This window comes from Myotis lucifugus, unplaced genomic scaffold (genome assembly GCF_000147115.1).
Source record: "Myotis lucifugus unplaced genomic scaffold, Myoluc2.0 scaffold_77, whole genome shotgun sequence".
Classification (NCBI taxonomy): Eukaryota; Metazoa; Chordata; class Mammalia; order Chiroptera; family Vespertilionidae; genus Myotis; species Myotis lucifugus.
Genome location: NW_005871125.1, coordinates 3276719 through 3295372, shown reverse-complemented (window position 1 = coordinate 3295372; position 18654 = coordinate 3276719). Strand labels below are relative to the sequence as shown.

The 18654-nt window shown below is 38.9% G+C and overlaps 1 protein-coding gene across 1 annotated transcript in view; it reads right to left on the bottom strand.

Annotated features, from left to right (window-relative positions):
* Positions 1-18654, bottom strand: part of LOC102429598 (25-hydroxycholesterol 7-alpha-hydroxylase) — a 152526-nt gene that overhangs the window by 24067 nt on the left and 109805 nt on the right. The window contains exon 3 of the mRNA XM_023755480.1: positions 2801-2937. Within this exon, the coding sequence (XP_023611248.1) occupies positions 2801-2937 (137 nt within the window). The remainder of the gene's footprint in view (positions 1-2800; positions 2938-18654) is intronic.

Here is an 18654-nt window from a genome sequence, read left to right as displayed (position 1 = left end):
AATGAAGAAGCTAGAGAATAATGAAAGGAAATAGACAACTGAATTGGCTATACAGTCACAATTTATTAAATGCTATTGGAGAAGTGATATGGGAGTAACTGGAGACTGGGGAAGAAGCATCAACATAACACGGAAAGGGGCAATGGCCAGTGAAGGCTTTGGGGAGGAAGTGATATGTGACTATGGCCTCAGAGGATGAATCCATGGCAGCCATCTTTTGAGGATGCCTCACAAAGAGAAGAACGGCATTCTGGCAGAATAAACAGCAAAGAGGCACCAAAGGGCATGGTGTATGAAGGGGAAATTTCAAACCACTTGGTGCTTTGATGGTACATTAAGCACAAGGCAAGCAGTAGCAAGAGATGAGGCTGGAGAGGTAGGTGGGTCCCAGACTTTGGGAACCCTTGCAAGGATATGTTTATATACTATAATTTCTCTTTTTCTAAGATGCATGTTTTTTTTTCCACTTCAATTTTTCTGAAATCAGAGTGCATACAATTACTTTCTGAAGAGACTCGCCAGCTGCCGGGTAAAGGAGGCAGTTGTGATGAAATGGATACTGCCTGCTCGCTCGTGTGAGAACTCAACCATGCTGACAATTTTATCCAGTTGGACCATTTTTCCTCCCAATTACATGAAAATGGTAGCGATGCAGTGAAGTTGCTCTATGTACAAAAGGTTGCTTCTGATACTCAGCTAAGTAATTACAGTAAGAAGAAATGACCTAAATAGAGCATACAATATAGGTAATTCTTGAAAAATCTGGATGCTAAAAAGAAAAAAAAAGAAATGAAAAGTAACTAGCCAGAGAACATAGGAGAAGCTCAATTAAGCATGGTTATAAGCTAAGGATAAGGACCCAAGAGAGAAAAAAATGAAGACACATGTATGGGAGGAATAAATAATGAAATGCCAGCCCAGAGAAAGCAGGAAGTAAGGGTCATGAAGACAAGGCCCTGGATTGTCTTGAACATTCTTTGAAATTGGAGAAAAGGTGTTAGGAACTGAGAGACATGGTGCGTTTGGTAGGCATGTGGAGATCTGCGTGAGGTCATACCCGATGTCTTCCATTTCCTTAGGAAGGAGAGGGAGCTGTGTACCAGAGCCCAGGGAGAGACGGGGAGCTGGAACACACCTGCCTTCTCACTCGCACACCCAACCAGAAGTCAGAGGGCAAAGGCGTGTGGAGAATCTAGACTGTAGAGCTCGGCCTTCTGGAGCATAGACAGGACAGACAGAAGTCCGCAAACGGAATAGCTAGCCCAGGCGATAAGCTGATGTGGAAGACTGTGCAAAGATGGCCACAACAAATTCCTGCTAACTCTCTACATGTGCTCTTTTGCAATGTGACTGCCACGCAGCCGAGGGAGAGGTGGAGTCTAATTCCCTACCTATGAGTCTGGGCTGACCTGCGACTTGATCTGACTGATGGAATGTGGTGGAAGTGAGGTTTTGTAACATCAAGAGGCCGTGCAACATTTCCCCGTACCCTCTTGAAACACTAGCTGACATGCAGTAAGGATGTCTGCTGGAGGATGAAACAGCCTGTGGACAAAGAGGTCCAGGCAGGCACGTAAATAAAGCCAGCATGGACCATCCAGCCCCAGTCAAGCAGCCACGACTCAAGCCACACAAGTGACTCCAGCAAGGTTGCTGCACGGCATTCAATCTGTGGGGAGTTTGTTAGGCAGCAATAGATAGCGATGCATCTGGACTGCAGGGGCCTTAAAGGAGGATTAACTAAGAATATTCTCGCTTGTCTTCTTAGCCCTATGAGGTTGGGGTAGGTAGTAACCTTGCTGTGTTTTTTGTCTCTTGTTTTGTAAATACTTTATAAAAGTAGAAGGATAATGAACCTTTTCAAGTTAAAAATACATTCTAGATCAGTGGTTGCTAGGGGGTCAGGGAGGGGAAGAGGAACGAATAAGTGGAATATGGGGGATTTTAGGGCAGTGAAAACTATTCTGTGTGATACTGTAATGGTGGATACATGACATTATGCATTTGTCAAACATTAAAGAACTTGTACATCACAAAGAGTGAACCCTAATGTAAACCAGGGATGTTTAATAATGTATCAACATTGACTCATCAGTTGTAAGAAATGCTGATATAAAATGTTAATAATATTGGGATGGGGGTGGGGGCAGGCTAGAAAGGGTCAATGGGGGAAAAGGGGGACATATATAATACTTGCAACAATAAAGTTTTATTTTAAAAGAGAAAGTTTGATCTCTTCAAAAATAAAGTGGAATTATATTGTAAAAAATAAGATGTTAATAATAGGGGAAATTATGATCAGGGGGGAAAAAGGGATATGAGAACTCTAGTACTATCTGATCAATTTTCTGTAAACCTAAAACTGATCTACAAAATAAAGTCCATTAATATATTGTAGCTTTTTAAAAAATATATTTTTATTGTTGATAGTATTACAGATATTTCCCATCCCCTGCTTTATCCTCCCCTCCCAGCCCCTACCCATCCACCCAGGTCTTCACTACCCTATTGCCCGTGTCCATAGGCTATGCATATACATTGTAGCTTTTTAAAAACCATTCTTAAAACCAAGCCAAACCAAACTATAATGACAGGTGATGGCAGGAGAGTAGGGTTCCCTAGGTACCCTCAAGAGTGTTCTATAATTTGTTTTTAATGTGAGGATTACTATACTCAAGACCATAGTTTCCTTTTGTATTAGCTCTACAAATAAAACAATACTGTACATAATGTGCCTAGAGAAAAATATAAGGACATTAAAGAACAAGGGAGAATTTATGACATAAGAAGTGCTGTTTACCTCCAAGGAGAAGAGTGAACGTGTCACCATGTTGGTTTTGAAGAGTTCTCATGAAACCTATGGGATCTTTTTGTAACTTCAGGGCCAGTCCAAAGTAAGGAAGCCAGCCTTTTAGCAACGGAGGCTCACCAGGTCTCCTGTAAGAAAAAAAAAGAAGTTAAATTAAATCATTCTTATTTTAATGCATGTGTGTTATCAATGCAGTCTAGAAGTGGATTGAATGAATTGCACAGCTTCTTTCCATTCTTTTATTTAATGATTCCTATATAGTCATAGAAATATACTTATTGAGCCTCTGGTATGTGTGGCTCTGGGACAGACTGTTCAATTCAGAGCTTTTTGTGAGCAAATTTTTTAAGAAATTGTGTGTGTGAGGCCCAAATGGCTGGCTGAAACAGGTACATATAGTCCACATCTTATTCTGAGAGCTCTTGCTGAGTCTGGGTGATAGATGTCAGGTATTTTAGTAATCAAAGTAAAGCTCTTTTCTTATCAGATCTCGATTACACTGGAATTAGGTAATTACAAAAGGTGCAATTAATAATCTTGAAAAATGTTTTATGCTGTGAAGAACAATAAAAACCTGAACATCATTCCCACAAAGTATATCCTGTTATATTCTTTTATGAACATTTTTATTTAAACTACGGTGGATAGAAATACTTAAATTTCATCAGACAACTTTTTAAACATGAAGTATGTTCAATGAAACATTAAAGTACTATGAATTAAAAAACAAGTTTCTTTTTTTTTTGACTTATAATCCTAGCAAAAGTGGAATTCAAAATTTCTTCCTAGTCATTTAGTTGGGGAACTCAATCTGATTTAAAGAAAAATAAAAATATTCAAAGCTATTTTATCCTAAAAGAGATTAAAACAGATATTCAAGAAAACATGGGTGATTCTCTGCTCCATTTGTGAAGTGATATACTACATGAAGTGCAACCCATTTTGATTAATCACAAGATATTAGTAGCTCAGATCTAATCAAAGATCAAGATTATGATCATATGCAACATGGACTTTTATGTCACTAGATTAACCCTATCAGAACCTCTTATCTTCCCACAATCCAAGATGGTGGAATTAAGCTTAAAAAAACAAACATCAGGTCTTTGGGGTCGGGGGGAATATACTAAAAAATAATAAAATAAAATAATCCAGAGTGTGATAGAAATCAAGGAACTAGGTTTTCTGTTTTTAGAAGACAATTTATCTCTATAAAAATGTACAAAATGTATGCTGCTATTTAAATACATATACTTAGAAATAGGAAGACAAGAAACATTGCATAGAAATGAATCTTATTCTTCATCCCTTTCCTCATTGTTTTCTGGAATGCAACCTCTAGCAATGGATACTTGGTTTTTTTGAGACATATAAAAGTGTACCAAGAAAATATTGTAGCAGCTACTCTTATATCCAAAGATTTAACAACAAGAACTTTGCACATATGATTGTAGAGCAGGATCCCCAAGCTAGCAAATGCCACTGCATACAGGCTGTCAATAATGACCCTTTCAAAATTAGTAGGTGAACTGGTTCACAAAATTTCCTTTCAATATATTAACCCTTTCCCTTGGCCTACTTTTACTCTGTCTTGTTTAATATTCTGGGAATGTTGCATGGGGACAAAGATTTTCAAAGGCTTTTTGTCATATCCTAATGTAATGCAACTAATTTTATCCTCTATGTTCTGTTGTTAAGTCAAAAGCTATATTCTGCATGGGGTTTCCATTGGGGGAAAGGATGGAGCTCAGAAATCCAGGGGGTTAGTAGCTTAATGTCCAGGGTCAGGGAAACACATTAGGAGGCCATTTTATTGTTACAAAAACGAGAGGGTCATCATTCCTTACAGCTTTGTTTATTTTGGCAGCAACAGCTTAAAACTATTAAACACCATGTCATAACTTTGTATATTTTCCGGAAAAAATATAGTGCTAGTTCAACTTATGACCCATTGAAGACAGATAACAGTAATCTGTCTTCATCAGTATATTCATAAAAAATTTAGGGGAGAAAGCTATCACCATAACGATCCAGAAAGTCCCACTTGCACCTGGCACACTACAAATACTGCGATTTATCTCTCTCATGCTCTGTGACTTCGAAAATGAAATACCCACTGCCCACTGCTGAGTTGAGGGGATAGGATACCCAATGCTTTTTGGGAAATATCAAGTTCTGAAGCTTGAAATGGGTAGATCCAGAAGCAATGATGGGTAACAAAAACAACAAACAAAAAACAAATGACATGGTCCATACCCCCTCTTAATCCCACCCAAACAACATGTACTCTCTCATACATCCTCTTTACTCTTTAAGAGACAATAAGGACACATCTCAGTATACAAATGAGAGCTTACAAAGGTTCCCAATTATTAAACCCAAGTTCTGTGCAGAAATCATTGCATCACTGCTCGCAATTTCTTCCATACAAATTGGGGGACCCAACTTGAAGTTTAATTGAAGTGTCAAATATGGTCCAGATTTTATAGAAGCAAATAGTGGAGAATAATCTAAAAACATAAAATGTGTACATAAATTAGGATAAACATCTAAGACTCTTTTTTGTTAAAAAGAAGCATCTAAAATAGAAAAGAGTGAATCAACATAAAATAGTTGGTTTCTAATAACATTTGAAGTTTGTTGTTTGTCTTTATGCTACCTGTTTGGTTAAATACATACATAAAAGAGTTGGCGAGTAACCTATCATACATTGTTCCCATTGACATTTAAAGCCCAGCACTTTCCACAGCAATCTATACTCTGTACTTTTTAAAAAAATATATTTTATTGATTTTTTACAGAGAGGAAGGGAGAGGGATAGAGAGTTAGAAACATCGATGAGCTAGAAACATCGATCAGCTGCCTCCTGCACACTCCCTCCTGGGGATGTGCCCGCAACCAAGGTACATGCCCTTGACCGGAATCGAACCCAGGACCCTTTGGTCCGCAGGCCGACGCTCTATCCACTGAGCCAAACCGGTCAGGGCTATACTCTGTACTTTTAAACCTAATTCCTTCTTTTCCATTTTTTCTGTGATCATTCTAGACTAGGAGTCCAGGTTATTGTAACCACCTCCTAAGTAAGTGGTGAGAAACCTTTACACATGTACAACAGTTCAGAAAAAATAAAAGTATGTGCCGATGAAAAGTTTTTCGAAGATGTAATCTATTTGTATCAGGACACCTAATGTCTGTGATAGTGGTTAGCAAGTTTAAAAAAAATATTCCTGATTAGTGAAGATTTTTGTGTGTGTGCAGTCAAAATTTCAGAAACTACGCAGCTGATGTGAATGACAATATCTGGTTATAATAGTGACCTTTTGAATAAACTGTTGTTGAGCAAGGGGACTTTTGATGTTGCTCTGCTTCTCTTTTCCTTGAATTACTTTGGAAGCCACTTAACTGGAAAATGGAATTTCCTCACAGTGCTTCTTAGAACTGTGCTCTTGAAATGCTCTCTATTTCTCCACTCTTCCTTGGCTCCAATGTGAGCATGAGGATCCCTAAAATGTTCCCACAACTCTTGACAACTGCGAATTAACATGCTTTTCAGGATGCGGGGAAGAGGGGACATCTTTGCAAGGCTATGGGTGAAAGACCCTGAAAGAGGAGGAGTGGGTGGAGGCCTGGCTACACTGGGCTGCCAGCACCCTCAGTGAGATCCCAGTTGGGGCCAAGGAAACGCAGAACCACATGCATTACTTTGCTGGGAAACCAGAAGGGAGTTACAGCCAACTGGGGGCACTGTAGTCATCGATGCAAAGGTAGAGGGCCACGTGGAAAGCCAGGAGGCACTCTGGGACAACAAAGACAACCAACCTGGACATCTGCACAACAGGATTCACCAGATCAACAGAAAGGAAGGGGAAGGGAGAATCCTAAATCTCATTTAGTATCTATGAAAAAAGAGACTAGGTTTTAAACTAGAAGTGATTGAGCAACTTTTCACTGACAATATTGTGTTTTCTGCCAACAGCAGATATAGGGGCTTATGAGAAATTTGAATTCAATTATAGAGAAAGAAAGTCACATTTCTGCACATCTGACTCCTCCTGGGAAATTTTAAGTCCAGTTCTCTAGCTACGTCAACCTTCAGTTTCATCTGAAAATGGGAATCACACTCTATACCTTAAGAGGTTAACCATTTATTTGAAAGTAGCTGGTACACAGAACTGGATTAGTTTTCCCAGTTATTCATACATTGTAGGCAATTGCACCTCAGTGGTTTTGCCCGCCCTTTTTTTGCTTGACTGATTTCATTGGTCAACCCTCCCTGCACATCTCTACCTTTGACAGAGTTGCTCAGATGACAGGGAAGCACCTCCCATCCTTTGAATTATTGGCTAAGTGAAGGTAAGTGCCCAGATACATATGGATGCAGTAACTTTAAGTGAGCAGGCAAAAAGCTGAAGATCCACTTCGACTCCAAGGACCCTGGTGGACTGAGCTGATGGTTTCCATGGGCTCCATTAGTGTCCATGGGCTCCATCAGTGAGGAGGGGTGGGGAGAAGCAATGACTTCCCTGGGCCCTTACCACAGAGACAGCAGGGGGTGCTGTGTGACACAGAGCCCATCAAATTTACTTTCAGAGCAATTTGGTCACAATATTCTTTTAAGTGAACAAGTGGTTACATAACCACAGACCCATATCATATTTCTCTTTTCCTTAAGTTATGTGAATATAAATGCAAAGAGAAATGCCTAGTGTATTTTACTATAGTAATGGTTGTTACTTCTGGGTGGTGAGATGCTGATATCTTCTAATTTGCCCGACATGAACATAGCGCTTTTGAAGAGTGCTTCTCATTTATTTTGTAGAATATACTTCAATTTGGACTGTTTGATGGTTTCTCATGATTAGATTGAGGTTGTAACATTTTGGGAAACAATCCCACAGAAGTGATATGCCCTTCTCAGTGCATTGTTGTTTTTGAAATTTCAAGAAAATGCTATTTTAGTGCTAAAATGAAAGCCACATACAGAAGGCACTGTCTTCTAAAAAGTAGAGGATGGCAAAAAAAAAATACACCCTACAAATGAATCAAAGGCTGGTTCTAAAAATGAGCGCAACAGTCTTACGGCGGTGAGTGGAGAAACCGCCTGGGATTTACCATACGGACAAGCAGACCCACACCACCCACACTGTGAAAATGAAGAGCAGACACTGGGGATCTGACTGTATAACTGTACAAGTATGGACACAAGGTGTCACCAGGATGCCCCATTACTTCCATCGGGGTTTAGGGGACATGCTAATGAGGCAGGCAGAGTTGGTTTCTCTGACATCCATGGGAGGGAGGGGTGCTCTTCACAACTGGGGGTGCAGCTGCCAGACTGTGACACTGATGTCCCTGATCATCTCTTCAAGGCTCCACTCGAAGGAAGAAGTCTTGTAGCACAGGGTGCATCGTCTCCACACTCCCTCACAAAACCCTGGGGCATTTTGTGTGTACAGTTAGAGAACCGGTTAATTCCCGCCCCCCCCCTTATATATGATAAATCATATATCCTTTAGGACTTTCAACTCACATGTTGAACATAAGTGATCTGCTTAATATTTGTTTACTGCAAGAATCAGACTTACTGTAATCTCTTTTCAGGATGAATGTTAATCCAACTCTGTCCAGAAAAATTACATAATTCATTATCATAAGTAATCTCTCTTGTACCCTGCACTTAACCTTCATTATTCCCCCCAGTCCTGTAACCTTGCAAATCCACCAGTGCTGTGTGATTGTATGTGGTGTTCACAGCCTCTGCCTCACAAGAACAAACAAACAAACAAATCCCTGGATGAAAATGCCACTTTTCAGTCTCTTGATGTTTTCACTCTGTTCTTTGGCAACTTTTGTACCACTCTAAGAAAGATCTGTTATCCCTGCGGGTCATAAATAAGGCCTTTACTCTTGAAATGTTTTGGTTTTATCAGGATGGCAACTGGCTTAAAACTTGATTTAATAGCCTGGGAACAAAGATATGCACTGTTCAAGCACTATGGATCAAAGCATTAAACATAATGGCAATGTAAAAGCAAATAATACTGAATGGTCACAAATTTTCTATTATTGGCATGGAATTAGAGCAAAACCCGAATGAACATGAATAAATACATCCTCACACCCTAGAACACAACTCTGCAAGCCATACTGCAGTTCAATCTTTAGCCATCAGTTCATCTCTGCAATTGTGTGATCCGAATAAAGCTTTGTCTGTAGAATGTGCCTGTATACTCAATTCCATTAGCCGACTTATACTAATGCCTTGATCAAGTGAGTGATTTGTAAATGCTTCTGTGGACAAGAAGCCCAACCACATCCATGTAGGATTTTACTCAGAGAAATCTATGATTGGGCTTTCTTTCTTTCATTTTTTTGTGTTTGTTGTTTTTTAACTGAGAGAGATGCCTACATTGGCACCATAGAAATAATGTCAAAGCATATTTTTAAAAAGCTATCATTTAACATTTAATTGAGTCTCCAGCAGACTTCACAAACAATGACTACACTACTGGAGCACATTTCTTTATGAACTTGACCCTGGGTTAATAGTGCATAGTTCAAATCCTTATCCATTCTCACAAGCTTTATGGCAAAGCCTTCTGATTAGTTTTGCCACACGGCATGACTCAAATTCCAGGCTGTGCCAACTCCCACTGGCTTGGTGATTTTGGCCAATTTATTTAACCTATCTGTGCCCGGGGTTCCTCATCTGTGGAATAGATATACTACCGCATTTTCCTCGTGTGAGAATTAATCAGATGCCTGCAAAGAACTGAAGGCAATGACTTGCACACAGTAAGCACTCATAATGTTAGCTGCTATTCTTCTTAGTATTATTATATCTCCATATCGTTATATAGGGTCACATAAAATACATATCCAATAATGGTTCTCTTCTGATCTCTTTCCTGAAAGGTTTCATTAGAGCACCAATTTTTAAGATATGTTTTCATTTGATTTCATATTTCCTTTATTTGCCTATTTTAGACTTTAGTTTAGGGCTACCAGCTGTGACCTGCTGGTCAAGAAATGGGGCACCAGCATCACCTTCTTACTTTGAAAGAAACGACAACTTTTCAGGCTTTGTATTCTCTGAGTGAACACACTGCAAGGTACAAAACTGACTCAGAGAGCACTGGGTCTTAGGAGAAGGCCAGTCAAAAGTGTTTAAACGGCCCAGACAATTTTAAAAGAGAGAAATTAACTCATAATTGAAAGTTATTTCAACTCCTTAATTAAAATAGAAAACCATGCAACTGAATTTGTAATTTCTGAAATGATCAGTTGCTAATTTATTTTACCGTCAGGATTTGATTGGACTCCATGGAAGATATATCAATTCCATTAACTCATCATTTCTTACATTGGATTAAATCATTTGATTTTGAATGTTTAATCAAAGATCAGAACTCACGGAATTGTGGAAACTAAATTATAACAGAGAACTAGCCTGGGAAGCCTTGGAAATGACAATGTAGAGATCAATGCCAACAATATATAAATGCATAGTCAACTTACCAAATGCCATTTCATCAACCTGAGTTAATAAAAAAGACAGCTCCAAATTTTAAAGGACAGCACTAAAATAAGCAAACACAGCTTGCCAGAACCATAGGAAAAGAATTAAAGGGTGCTTGGTTTGCTGAGGTGGGAAGCTAAGTAGCCTGAAGACTGTATGTCACATTTGTTTCATAATATAATAATTCATAATCATATTTTAATTGGGGCAAACTATTAACATAGCATAAGTAATAGTATCCCTCCATCGTTAACACAGTACATGGCCCTGAGAAAGGCAATGTTTTGATCTTGTTATGAATCAGAGGGCTTTTCAGAAGGAAAAATACCATTCTTTTCCAAATATTGGTTTCTAACTTTAGCTGGTGATTTTAAGTCACTGCATAAAAGGAGTGATTTCAGGAAGTCCATCATCACTAATATTAGAACATGGGACATAGAAGAAAGAGCACCATGTTTATATACAGAAAACATGAAGGTTTGCAAGGTCTAGAATTCTATACTAGATAGCCTTTTACATATCTTATTTTATTTTTAAAATATATTTTTATTGATTTCAGAGAGGGGGAGAGAGCTAGAAACATCGATGAGAATCAGATTGGCTGTCTCCTGCACAACCCCTATTTGGGATCAAGCCCGAAACCCGGGCATATGCCCTGACTGGGAACCAAACCATGACCTCCTGGTTCATAGGTCAATGCTCAACCACTGAGCCATGCCAGCCAGGCACCTTTTACATATTTTAAATATAATTCTTATGGTCTGTTTGCTTATGCTACTCCATCATACAAGCATCCCCCCACTTGATTTGTGAAATCAGTTTTTGGTGATTACAGCATAATCATTACTTAGGTTGTGCTCAGTGGCTTTGCTTTTGTGTTTGCCTTCTGTTTTTGTGTATCCATCACTAATTCTTATCAAGCTCTTTCAGTACTAAAATCTCTCTAAGTGCAGTCAGACATATGGTCCTGTACTTTTCATATAGCTCTTTTCCATCCATTTTTCCTTTGCTCCATTTAATAAGAGACTTTCTTGATTTTATCCCTTTCACAGATTATTTTATTTCTACACTTAGATTTCTAATTTCCAAGAGTTCTTCTGTGCTGTCTGATTATACTTTACACAGACGGCAGTCCATTCTTGTTTTATGAAGGCGATTTCTTCTCTACGAGGGTTAAGCACAGTTCTTTGGGGTTGTTTTTCCTGTCTCTGAATTACCTGTTTCCCCCAAGTCTCCTATTCATCCTTGTTTCTTTGTTATGCTTCCTCCCTCCCTCCCTTCCTTCCTTCCTCCTTCCTTCCTTCCTTCCTTCCTTCCTTCCTTCCTTTCTCTCTCTCTCTCTCTCATAATGGAAGCTTTCTTTCCCCAATGTCGCATGATCCTTAGCTTCCTTTCCCATTTGAAAATGTGCCTGTGTCCGTGGGGCTGGTGGACTTCACCACATCCTGATTGGAAGTCACTTTAATGACTTAACAGAACTTAAGCGTTAGGTTTAAACTTAGGTGTTATTGGCAATTTCCACACCATTACTATATATTGAAGAAATAAATTTTCATTTTCATATTTTCTAAACAAAAATCTCATCTTTAATGATTTGCTAGAACAATCCATATGACTTCTGCAGAACAGAGTCCTAAACCTGAAAGAGTTTTTGGAGATTCATTATGTGTTTCCTAAATAAGGAAAGAGAATCAGAGAAATAAAATAACCTGCCCAAAGTCACATGGCCACAAAGCAGCAAAACAAGATCAGGAACCAGGTCTGACTGCCAATCCAATGACTTGATTTCTCTGCAACGCACTCCAACGAGAGGCAGGCACGAGTCAGGGTTAAGGGAGTCCTGACTTCCTGAAATCAAATTTTCTCTTTCCTGATAGCTTTTGCACTTGCAATGAGCCCAGAGGTGATAATCCTATAAAGTAAATAAACATAAGATGTTATCTCCCACAGGGCAACTTCTGTTTGTGGCTAAATGAGCCAAGATGAAGAAACACTTCAAATAAAAGACTCAGCTGGAATAACACAGCAAAGAGGCTGCTTAGCTTGAAAGGGAGTCTGGCACATAGCCACTGTGATTCATAAACTATAATGTAATAAACTTGTATGAACAAAAATCTAATTTCCATATTCAACACTGGTTACCTGAATGAGCCATATGAGAGCTAATTTTTGGAAACAACATTAAATCTCTGGAAACAAAACGAGCCACTTGATACCAGCCAGAGTGTGGTAGCTAAAGGGTTTCAAATTCTACAACCCATGAATCCCTTTACCCATCTCCAGATTCTAAGAGGTACCTCTAGAAACTTCTGAAATGGAATCTTAGTCTAGCACAATGTTTGCTTTTTTTAATCGCCCCTGGTCGATGGAAGTATAATACAGGGTCCCAAATTCTGAAGCAAGAGAAACGATGAGGACATCTGAGACTCAGAACGTTTTAGTCTTCAATATCACCAACTCAGACAGATGCGTTATTTGTCACAAAGTGACAGTAAAGTGTAATAAAAAATTTATGGCACCAACGTTCTTAGAGGCTAGAACCAGCAGTATTTACCTCCAAAGGCTCAAACTTATCTTACCAAAACCTCAGTAAAGCCCTGAAAACAAGGAATATGAGGATAAATGTTTAAGGAACTAACAAGAGCTGTGGTAAATTGTAGTAATGTTCAAAAAGTCGCCCAAGCCCAGGGGTGGGCAACCCTTGGCACGAGTGCCAAACATGGCACGCCAGTAACTTTTGCTGGCACGATAAACCCTCTCTTATAGTCTTCCATTTACAATTTTTTTCTTAATATCGACTTTTTATTTTTCAGATAAATTCAGTGTAGGTGCATCTTAGATAAATAAATAACTTTACATAACATGTATACATTAAGAAATAAATGTATTTTTCATCATCATACACTGTATTTTTGCTGCTCGAATGAATTTTATTATTTCTTTAAGGTTCTTCACATACGTACACCTTAAGAGATATCAAGTAGGCGTAACATGTTCTCAAAAAATTAGGGTTGGCATGCAGAAGAATTTTGAGTCAGAAATTTTGCTGGTTTTGGCACGCACTCACAAAAAGGTTGCCCACCCCTGCCCCAGCCAATTTGGCTCAATGAATAGAGGTTGGCCTGCAAACTGAAGGGTCCCAGGTTCGGTTCCAGTCAAGGGCACATTCCTGGGGTTGTGGCTCCATCCCCAGTAGGGGGCATGCAGGAGGCAGCCAATCAATGATTCTCTCTCATCATTGATGTTTCTATCTCTCTCTCCCTCTCCTTTCCTCTCTGAAATCAATAAAAATATATATTTTTAAAAAATCCACTGTTCCTCTCTAGGAGCAGAAGCTTTATGAGCCATCACGTGGCTCCACTGTTCTTTTCCTATTTCCACACATCAAAAAGTTTCCCACATTGAAAATTCTCTGTAAATCTGGAAACTAAGGAAGCTGTGGCTCATTTTTCCATTTTGCAGCCGGCAGATGGAGATATTTTCCCCCAGGACACTCAGCTGCACTGCTTGACCCACAAGGTCCAGATTGAAGCTATTGCCACAGAATAAAATGGTGTGGCTGGAAGGTCATCTGGGGGAAGTGGGTGAACATATTTAGACTCTGGAATTTAAAAGGAATGTTGCAATGCTTCCTGAGAACCCAAGATGGAAATCTTGGTGGTTTAAGAGCACAGGAGCTGGAGTCTATCTGGGTTTGATTCCTGGTTTCCACCTACTCCCTGTATTCTCTTCAGGCATCTTAGATCTCTGTGTCTTGGCTCCATTTTCTGAAAAGTTTGCCTGGTAATTCCTCCTACCTCAGGAGATGGTTGTGAGGATCCAATGATGTACATAACATATTTAAGAACATTCAAGTTCAAAAGAAAGGCTCTATTAAATGATAGCTGTTATTGCGGATCACATAACATCTAACCTGAAAATTAATAGATGAGAACAAGTGAGATACAGATGTGCTGATGATTTGCAAGCATCTTAAAATGACAAAGACCCAAAATATAAATCTGGGCCTCTTGGCTCCTAGCCAAGATTTTCCCAAATTACTGATATTTCTCAACTTTAGTTCTTCAAAGACAGATAGGCACATTGGCACATTTTTTTAGACCTATCTATGAAACACTGCTCACACTATTTTCTTAGTTTCTTTCTTTAAATCGACTCACTTACTTTAGATAAATACATCACCACCATTCAGAAAAAGAGAGAAAACACAAAACATTGTCATTAAATTCCAGCTAGACATTCTAGTCTGCTGAGAGCTCCTAGCCCACAGCCTGTTCTTGGTTTAAATGGAAGATTATTAGGGAGTGGAGACACAGTCCTTGACTTAAAAAGGTTTAAAACAAACTGCAAAGGGTTAACTTCCTCACAAGATGATTCAATGTTGATGCCACACTCACAATGGCCTCCTGACCAGGGTAAGCCCATCTGCTCATCATGGCACTTTGGGAGAAGCTGTCTACATACACTGGGCTGCCTCAGAAGAAAGGCCCCGAGGAGTCAACGTCAGAGAATCAGAGGGAAGGGAAGGCCGGGCTGGCCAAGACAACAGTCAAGTTTCTCACTCACCACCAGATCTCAATGCACTAGGTACAAAGGAGTGTTCTAATGAGGTCACAAGATCAAAGATCAAACCATTTTAACAAACAAGAATTAATTGAAGACACAGGGCATCAGGGGGAAGCCCAATGGCACAAGCCTTTCATATAGTATTCAGAATTTTTTTTTCCTGAAATCTCTCTATTTATGTTAGGAAGTATTCCTGCTCGGCGTTGTCAGCTTTATAATAAGTGGATCTCACAACTGCACTGTGGTTGGGGAAGTAATTAAATTTTAAGCCACCATCCACTCATTAAACTTTAATTTTAAAACTCTCAAAACTGAAGGCAAAGCACAGACAGCAACAACGCAGACCAGTGGCACAGGAGCTGTCTGCGTCAGTCCCAGCCCTGAGCCCAGAGCAGGGCTTCCTGCCTCGGTGCCCCTTGCTGCTGCTGATTTTGATGACACAGGTTTGGCATTTTATAAAAAGCAGTGTGAGGAACAAAGACAAAGACCAATCCAGGTGACAGCCCTTTGATCAAGCTTCAATAACAGAAGGAAGCAGATAAAGCAAGTATCTGAACAATTTCAGGCAAAACAGTCAGGGTATTTTCCCATCACCTTATTAGCTTTGCCTTTTTCGTGTGTGAGGCCTAGAACTAAAATTGGTTCTCTAGAAAGAGGGCGACAGGTTTCAGCAATTTCCAGTATAAACTGGTGTGGCCAACTAATATCCATTTTTCCTTGTGTGTGTGTGTGTGTGTGTGTGTGTGTGTGTGTGTGTGTGTGGTGGTGGTGGGGGGAAGCTTATACACTGGAGTGTATAAAGCCCGAGGCTCTCTCCCTGTTCTCTAGGAGGAGACGGCCTTTCTCTTGGGTGTTCTCCTGCCTTTTGTTCATATCTCTATTAAACCTGACATGCAGTGTAAAAATCTGTGCAATGTGGAAAATGTTTGCACTACTCCATGACTGTCTTGTTGGAAATGACCATATCTTTTTCTTCCTTAAATGTCCAGTACTCACCAAATTCCTTTCATTAGTAGGGCTCAAAAATGTATATTAACCAAAGAGATACTTACCTAGCTAGATTAGGTTTTTAAAATCTATATTCATTGTAGAGACACTGTAAAATGGATGTAATAAAAAGTCACCTATAATTCAACCACCCCAAAGTAATATTAACATAATGTAAGTACTAAGGACTGTTTTTTGTTTGTTTTGTTTTTGTTTTTAATAATATATACAAGCAGTCCTTGTTCCGCACAATGGTCTAGGACCATAAAACTGTGCAAGATGAAACTGTGCAAAATAATGGGTTCTTAAACTGGACCGGAAGGCCGGAACAAAAGCATGGATGGAGTGTTTGTGTGAACTAATATAAATTCAAAGTAAACATCATTACATGAAAGGGTACGGTCTTTTTTTTTTTTAATTTTATTCATTTCAAATGGGCCGTAGTTTGCGCACAATGGTCTAGGACCATAAAACTGTGCAAGATGAAACTGTGCAAAATGAGCTTATCAATAAGGAAAAATATGATTATTCTGTAATCTTTAAAAGTCTTGGTCAAAACATTAAAATCTTTCTTAATGTTGCTTATAAATGTATAGGGGGATAAAAACATAAACTGATATTTATTTAGTATATTTTAATTTAAAACATTAGAAACACTGAGAATAACATTTTTAAAATATAAAAACTTATCAAGAATAGTTTGAACAGTGGTTGCCTTCTTCTTTCTGTCATGTAACTTACTACATGGAGTGAACATCTTTCCTATGCCTTGGTGAACTGTCACATTCATTTTTTAGGATTAGATCAGCTTCCAACATTTTATCCTTTGTGCTTTCCATGTTGTGAAATACCTGAGAGCTCCTTTCATGTGAAGTAAGCTATTTGCATGGTCACATCTCCTGGGAGGTCCTCCTTTTCATCACAACCACTGTCCTCATTTATGTTCAGTTCCCTTCACTCAACTCCAGTCTCTAGCATGGTAGTCGGCTTACCATTCCTAGGGTCAGCTATTCCTTCTATAACTATTTATATCAGATCCAAATCTCACTTCCAGCTTCATCACTTTTTGTTTCCTTGTGGATCTTTCTCGGTCAATTCTCTCTTTCAAGTATCCAATTTTTCATATGGGTTAATCAGTAGGAGACAAGGATACTATACAATGACACACTTGCATGCACTGAGTAACAGATGTGTAGTGACCCATCATAGACACGCTTTGGAGGAAATATGGCTGGCCAGTGAACACGATGTGCATCTGTTATTTGCATAGTGGTTTGTGGATTGAGGAGCTAATAGTGAAACTTGTACTTTATTTTTCACAGTAACATACTGTATCAACTAAAATTTGAACTGTGTTGTTTGGGAACTGCTGTTATTTAACTAAATTGTGGGAACTGAACATTTGTGCATGTTGAAACTATGCAAAGTGCCTGAAATAAAAAAACTATTTATTATATATATATTCACATCTATGCATAGATGTGTTTTAATAGTGTGCTATTATGTTATAATTCTTTCATAATTTTCTTTTCTCATTGTATAGTATTTCATGAGTATCTTTCTATACCAGTAAATATATACCTGTGGCATCTTCTAAAATGCACTGCATGTATTCTACTGAATGAATATAAACAGGGTGGTTGTACTGATTCAAGTGACATAATCTCTATACAGGGGTGGGCAAAAGTAGGTTTACAGTACTCACAACTGTAACCTACTTTTTTCCACCCCTGTATTGCTTTTAGAACTGAGTCTACCATAGAAAGGATTAAATAAATATTAACTATTATTATTTGTGAGCACAATGTAGTTGATTCCCAGCTATTCATACAAGGTTCTTAGATCATGACTCTTGCCAAGAGAATACAGAGACAACAGCTAGTCTGTAGTGGAGAGGGAAGGTGGAAGATGGAACTCTGAATTTCTGGGTTGAGATACTTGTGGGTGGGACAGCCTGGTGGAATTATAAGACAGGTAACACTAAATATTCACCTTGAGTTTGTAAGAGATGTAGATGTTTGGTGGAAAGTACATGCATACATAGGTGGGAAGTAAAGCCCTGGAGTGTGAGACCCACCAGGGAGAGCCAAAGGGAAGACACTAAAGGACAGAACACTAGTCAAAACTCAGTATTTAAAAATGATAAGCATTGAAGGTAATAGTAACAATAAAAACTTCATTTAGCCCTTACTATGAGCCAGATAGACTGCCAAGCACTTAATATCTCTATTGCTCAAATAACCATCTTTCTAAGGAAAGTGTTATTATTATTATTATTGCCTTTTTGTAGATTAGAAAGTTGAAGCTTACAAAAGTTAATTAACTTGCCTGTGGCCATTACTAAATTAAAACATGGTGCAGGCAGGATTTCCACACATAACATTGTTTCTAGGATCTTAGCCTTTTGTGTTCATTATCATTGTTGTGTAATAAATTACCCCCAAACTGAGAGGCTTAAAACAATAAACATTGATTATTTCATAATATATGTGTGTCAAGAAGCTGGGCAAGGGTCAGGGTGCCTCTGACTCAAGTATTGGCTAGGGCAGGGGTGGGCAAACTTTTTGACTCGAGGGCCACAATGGGTTCTTAAACTGGAACGGAGGGCCGGAACAAAAGCATGGATGGAGTGTTTGTGTGAACTAATATAAATTCAAAGTAAACATCATTACATAAAAGGGTACGGTCTTTTTTTTTTTTTTTAGTTTTATTCATTTCAAACGGGCCGGATCCGGCCCTCGGGCCGTAGTTTGCCCACGGCTGGGCTAGGGCG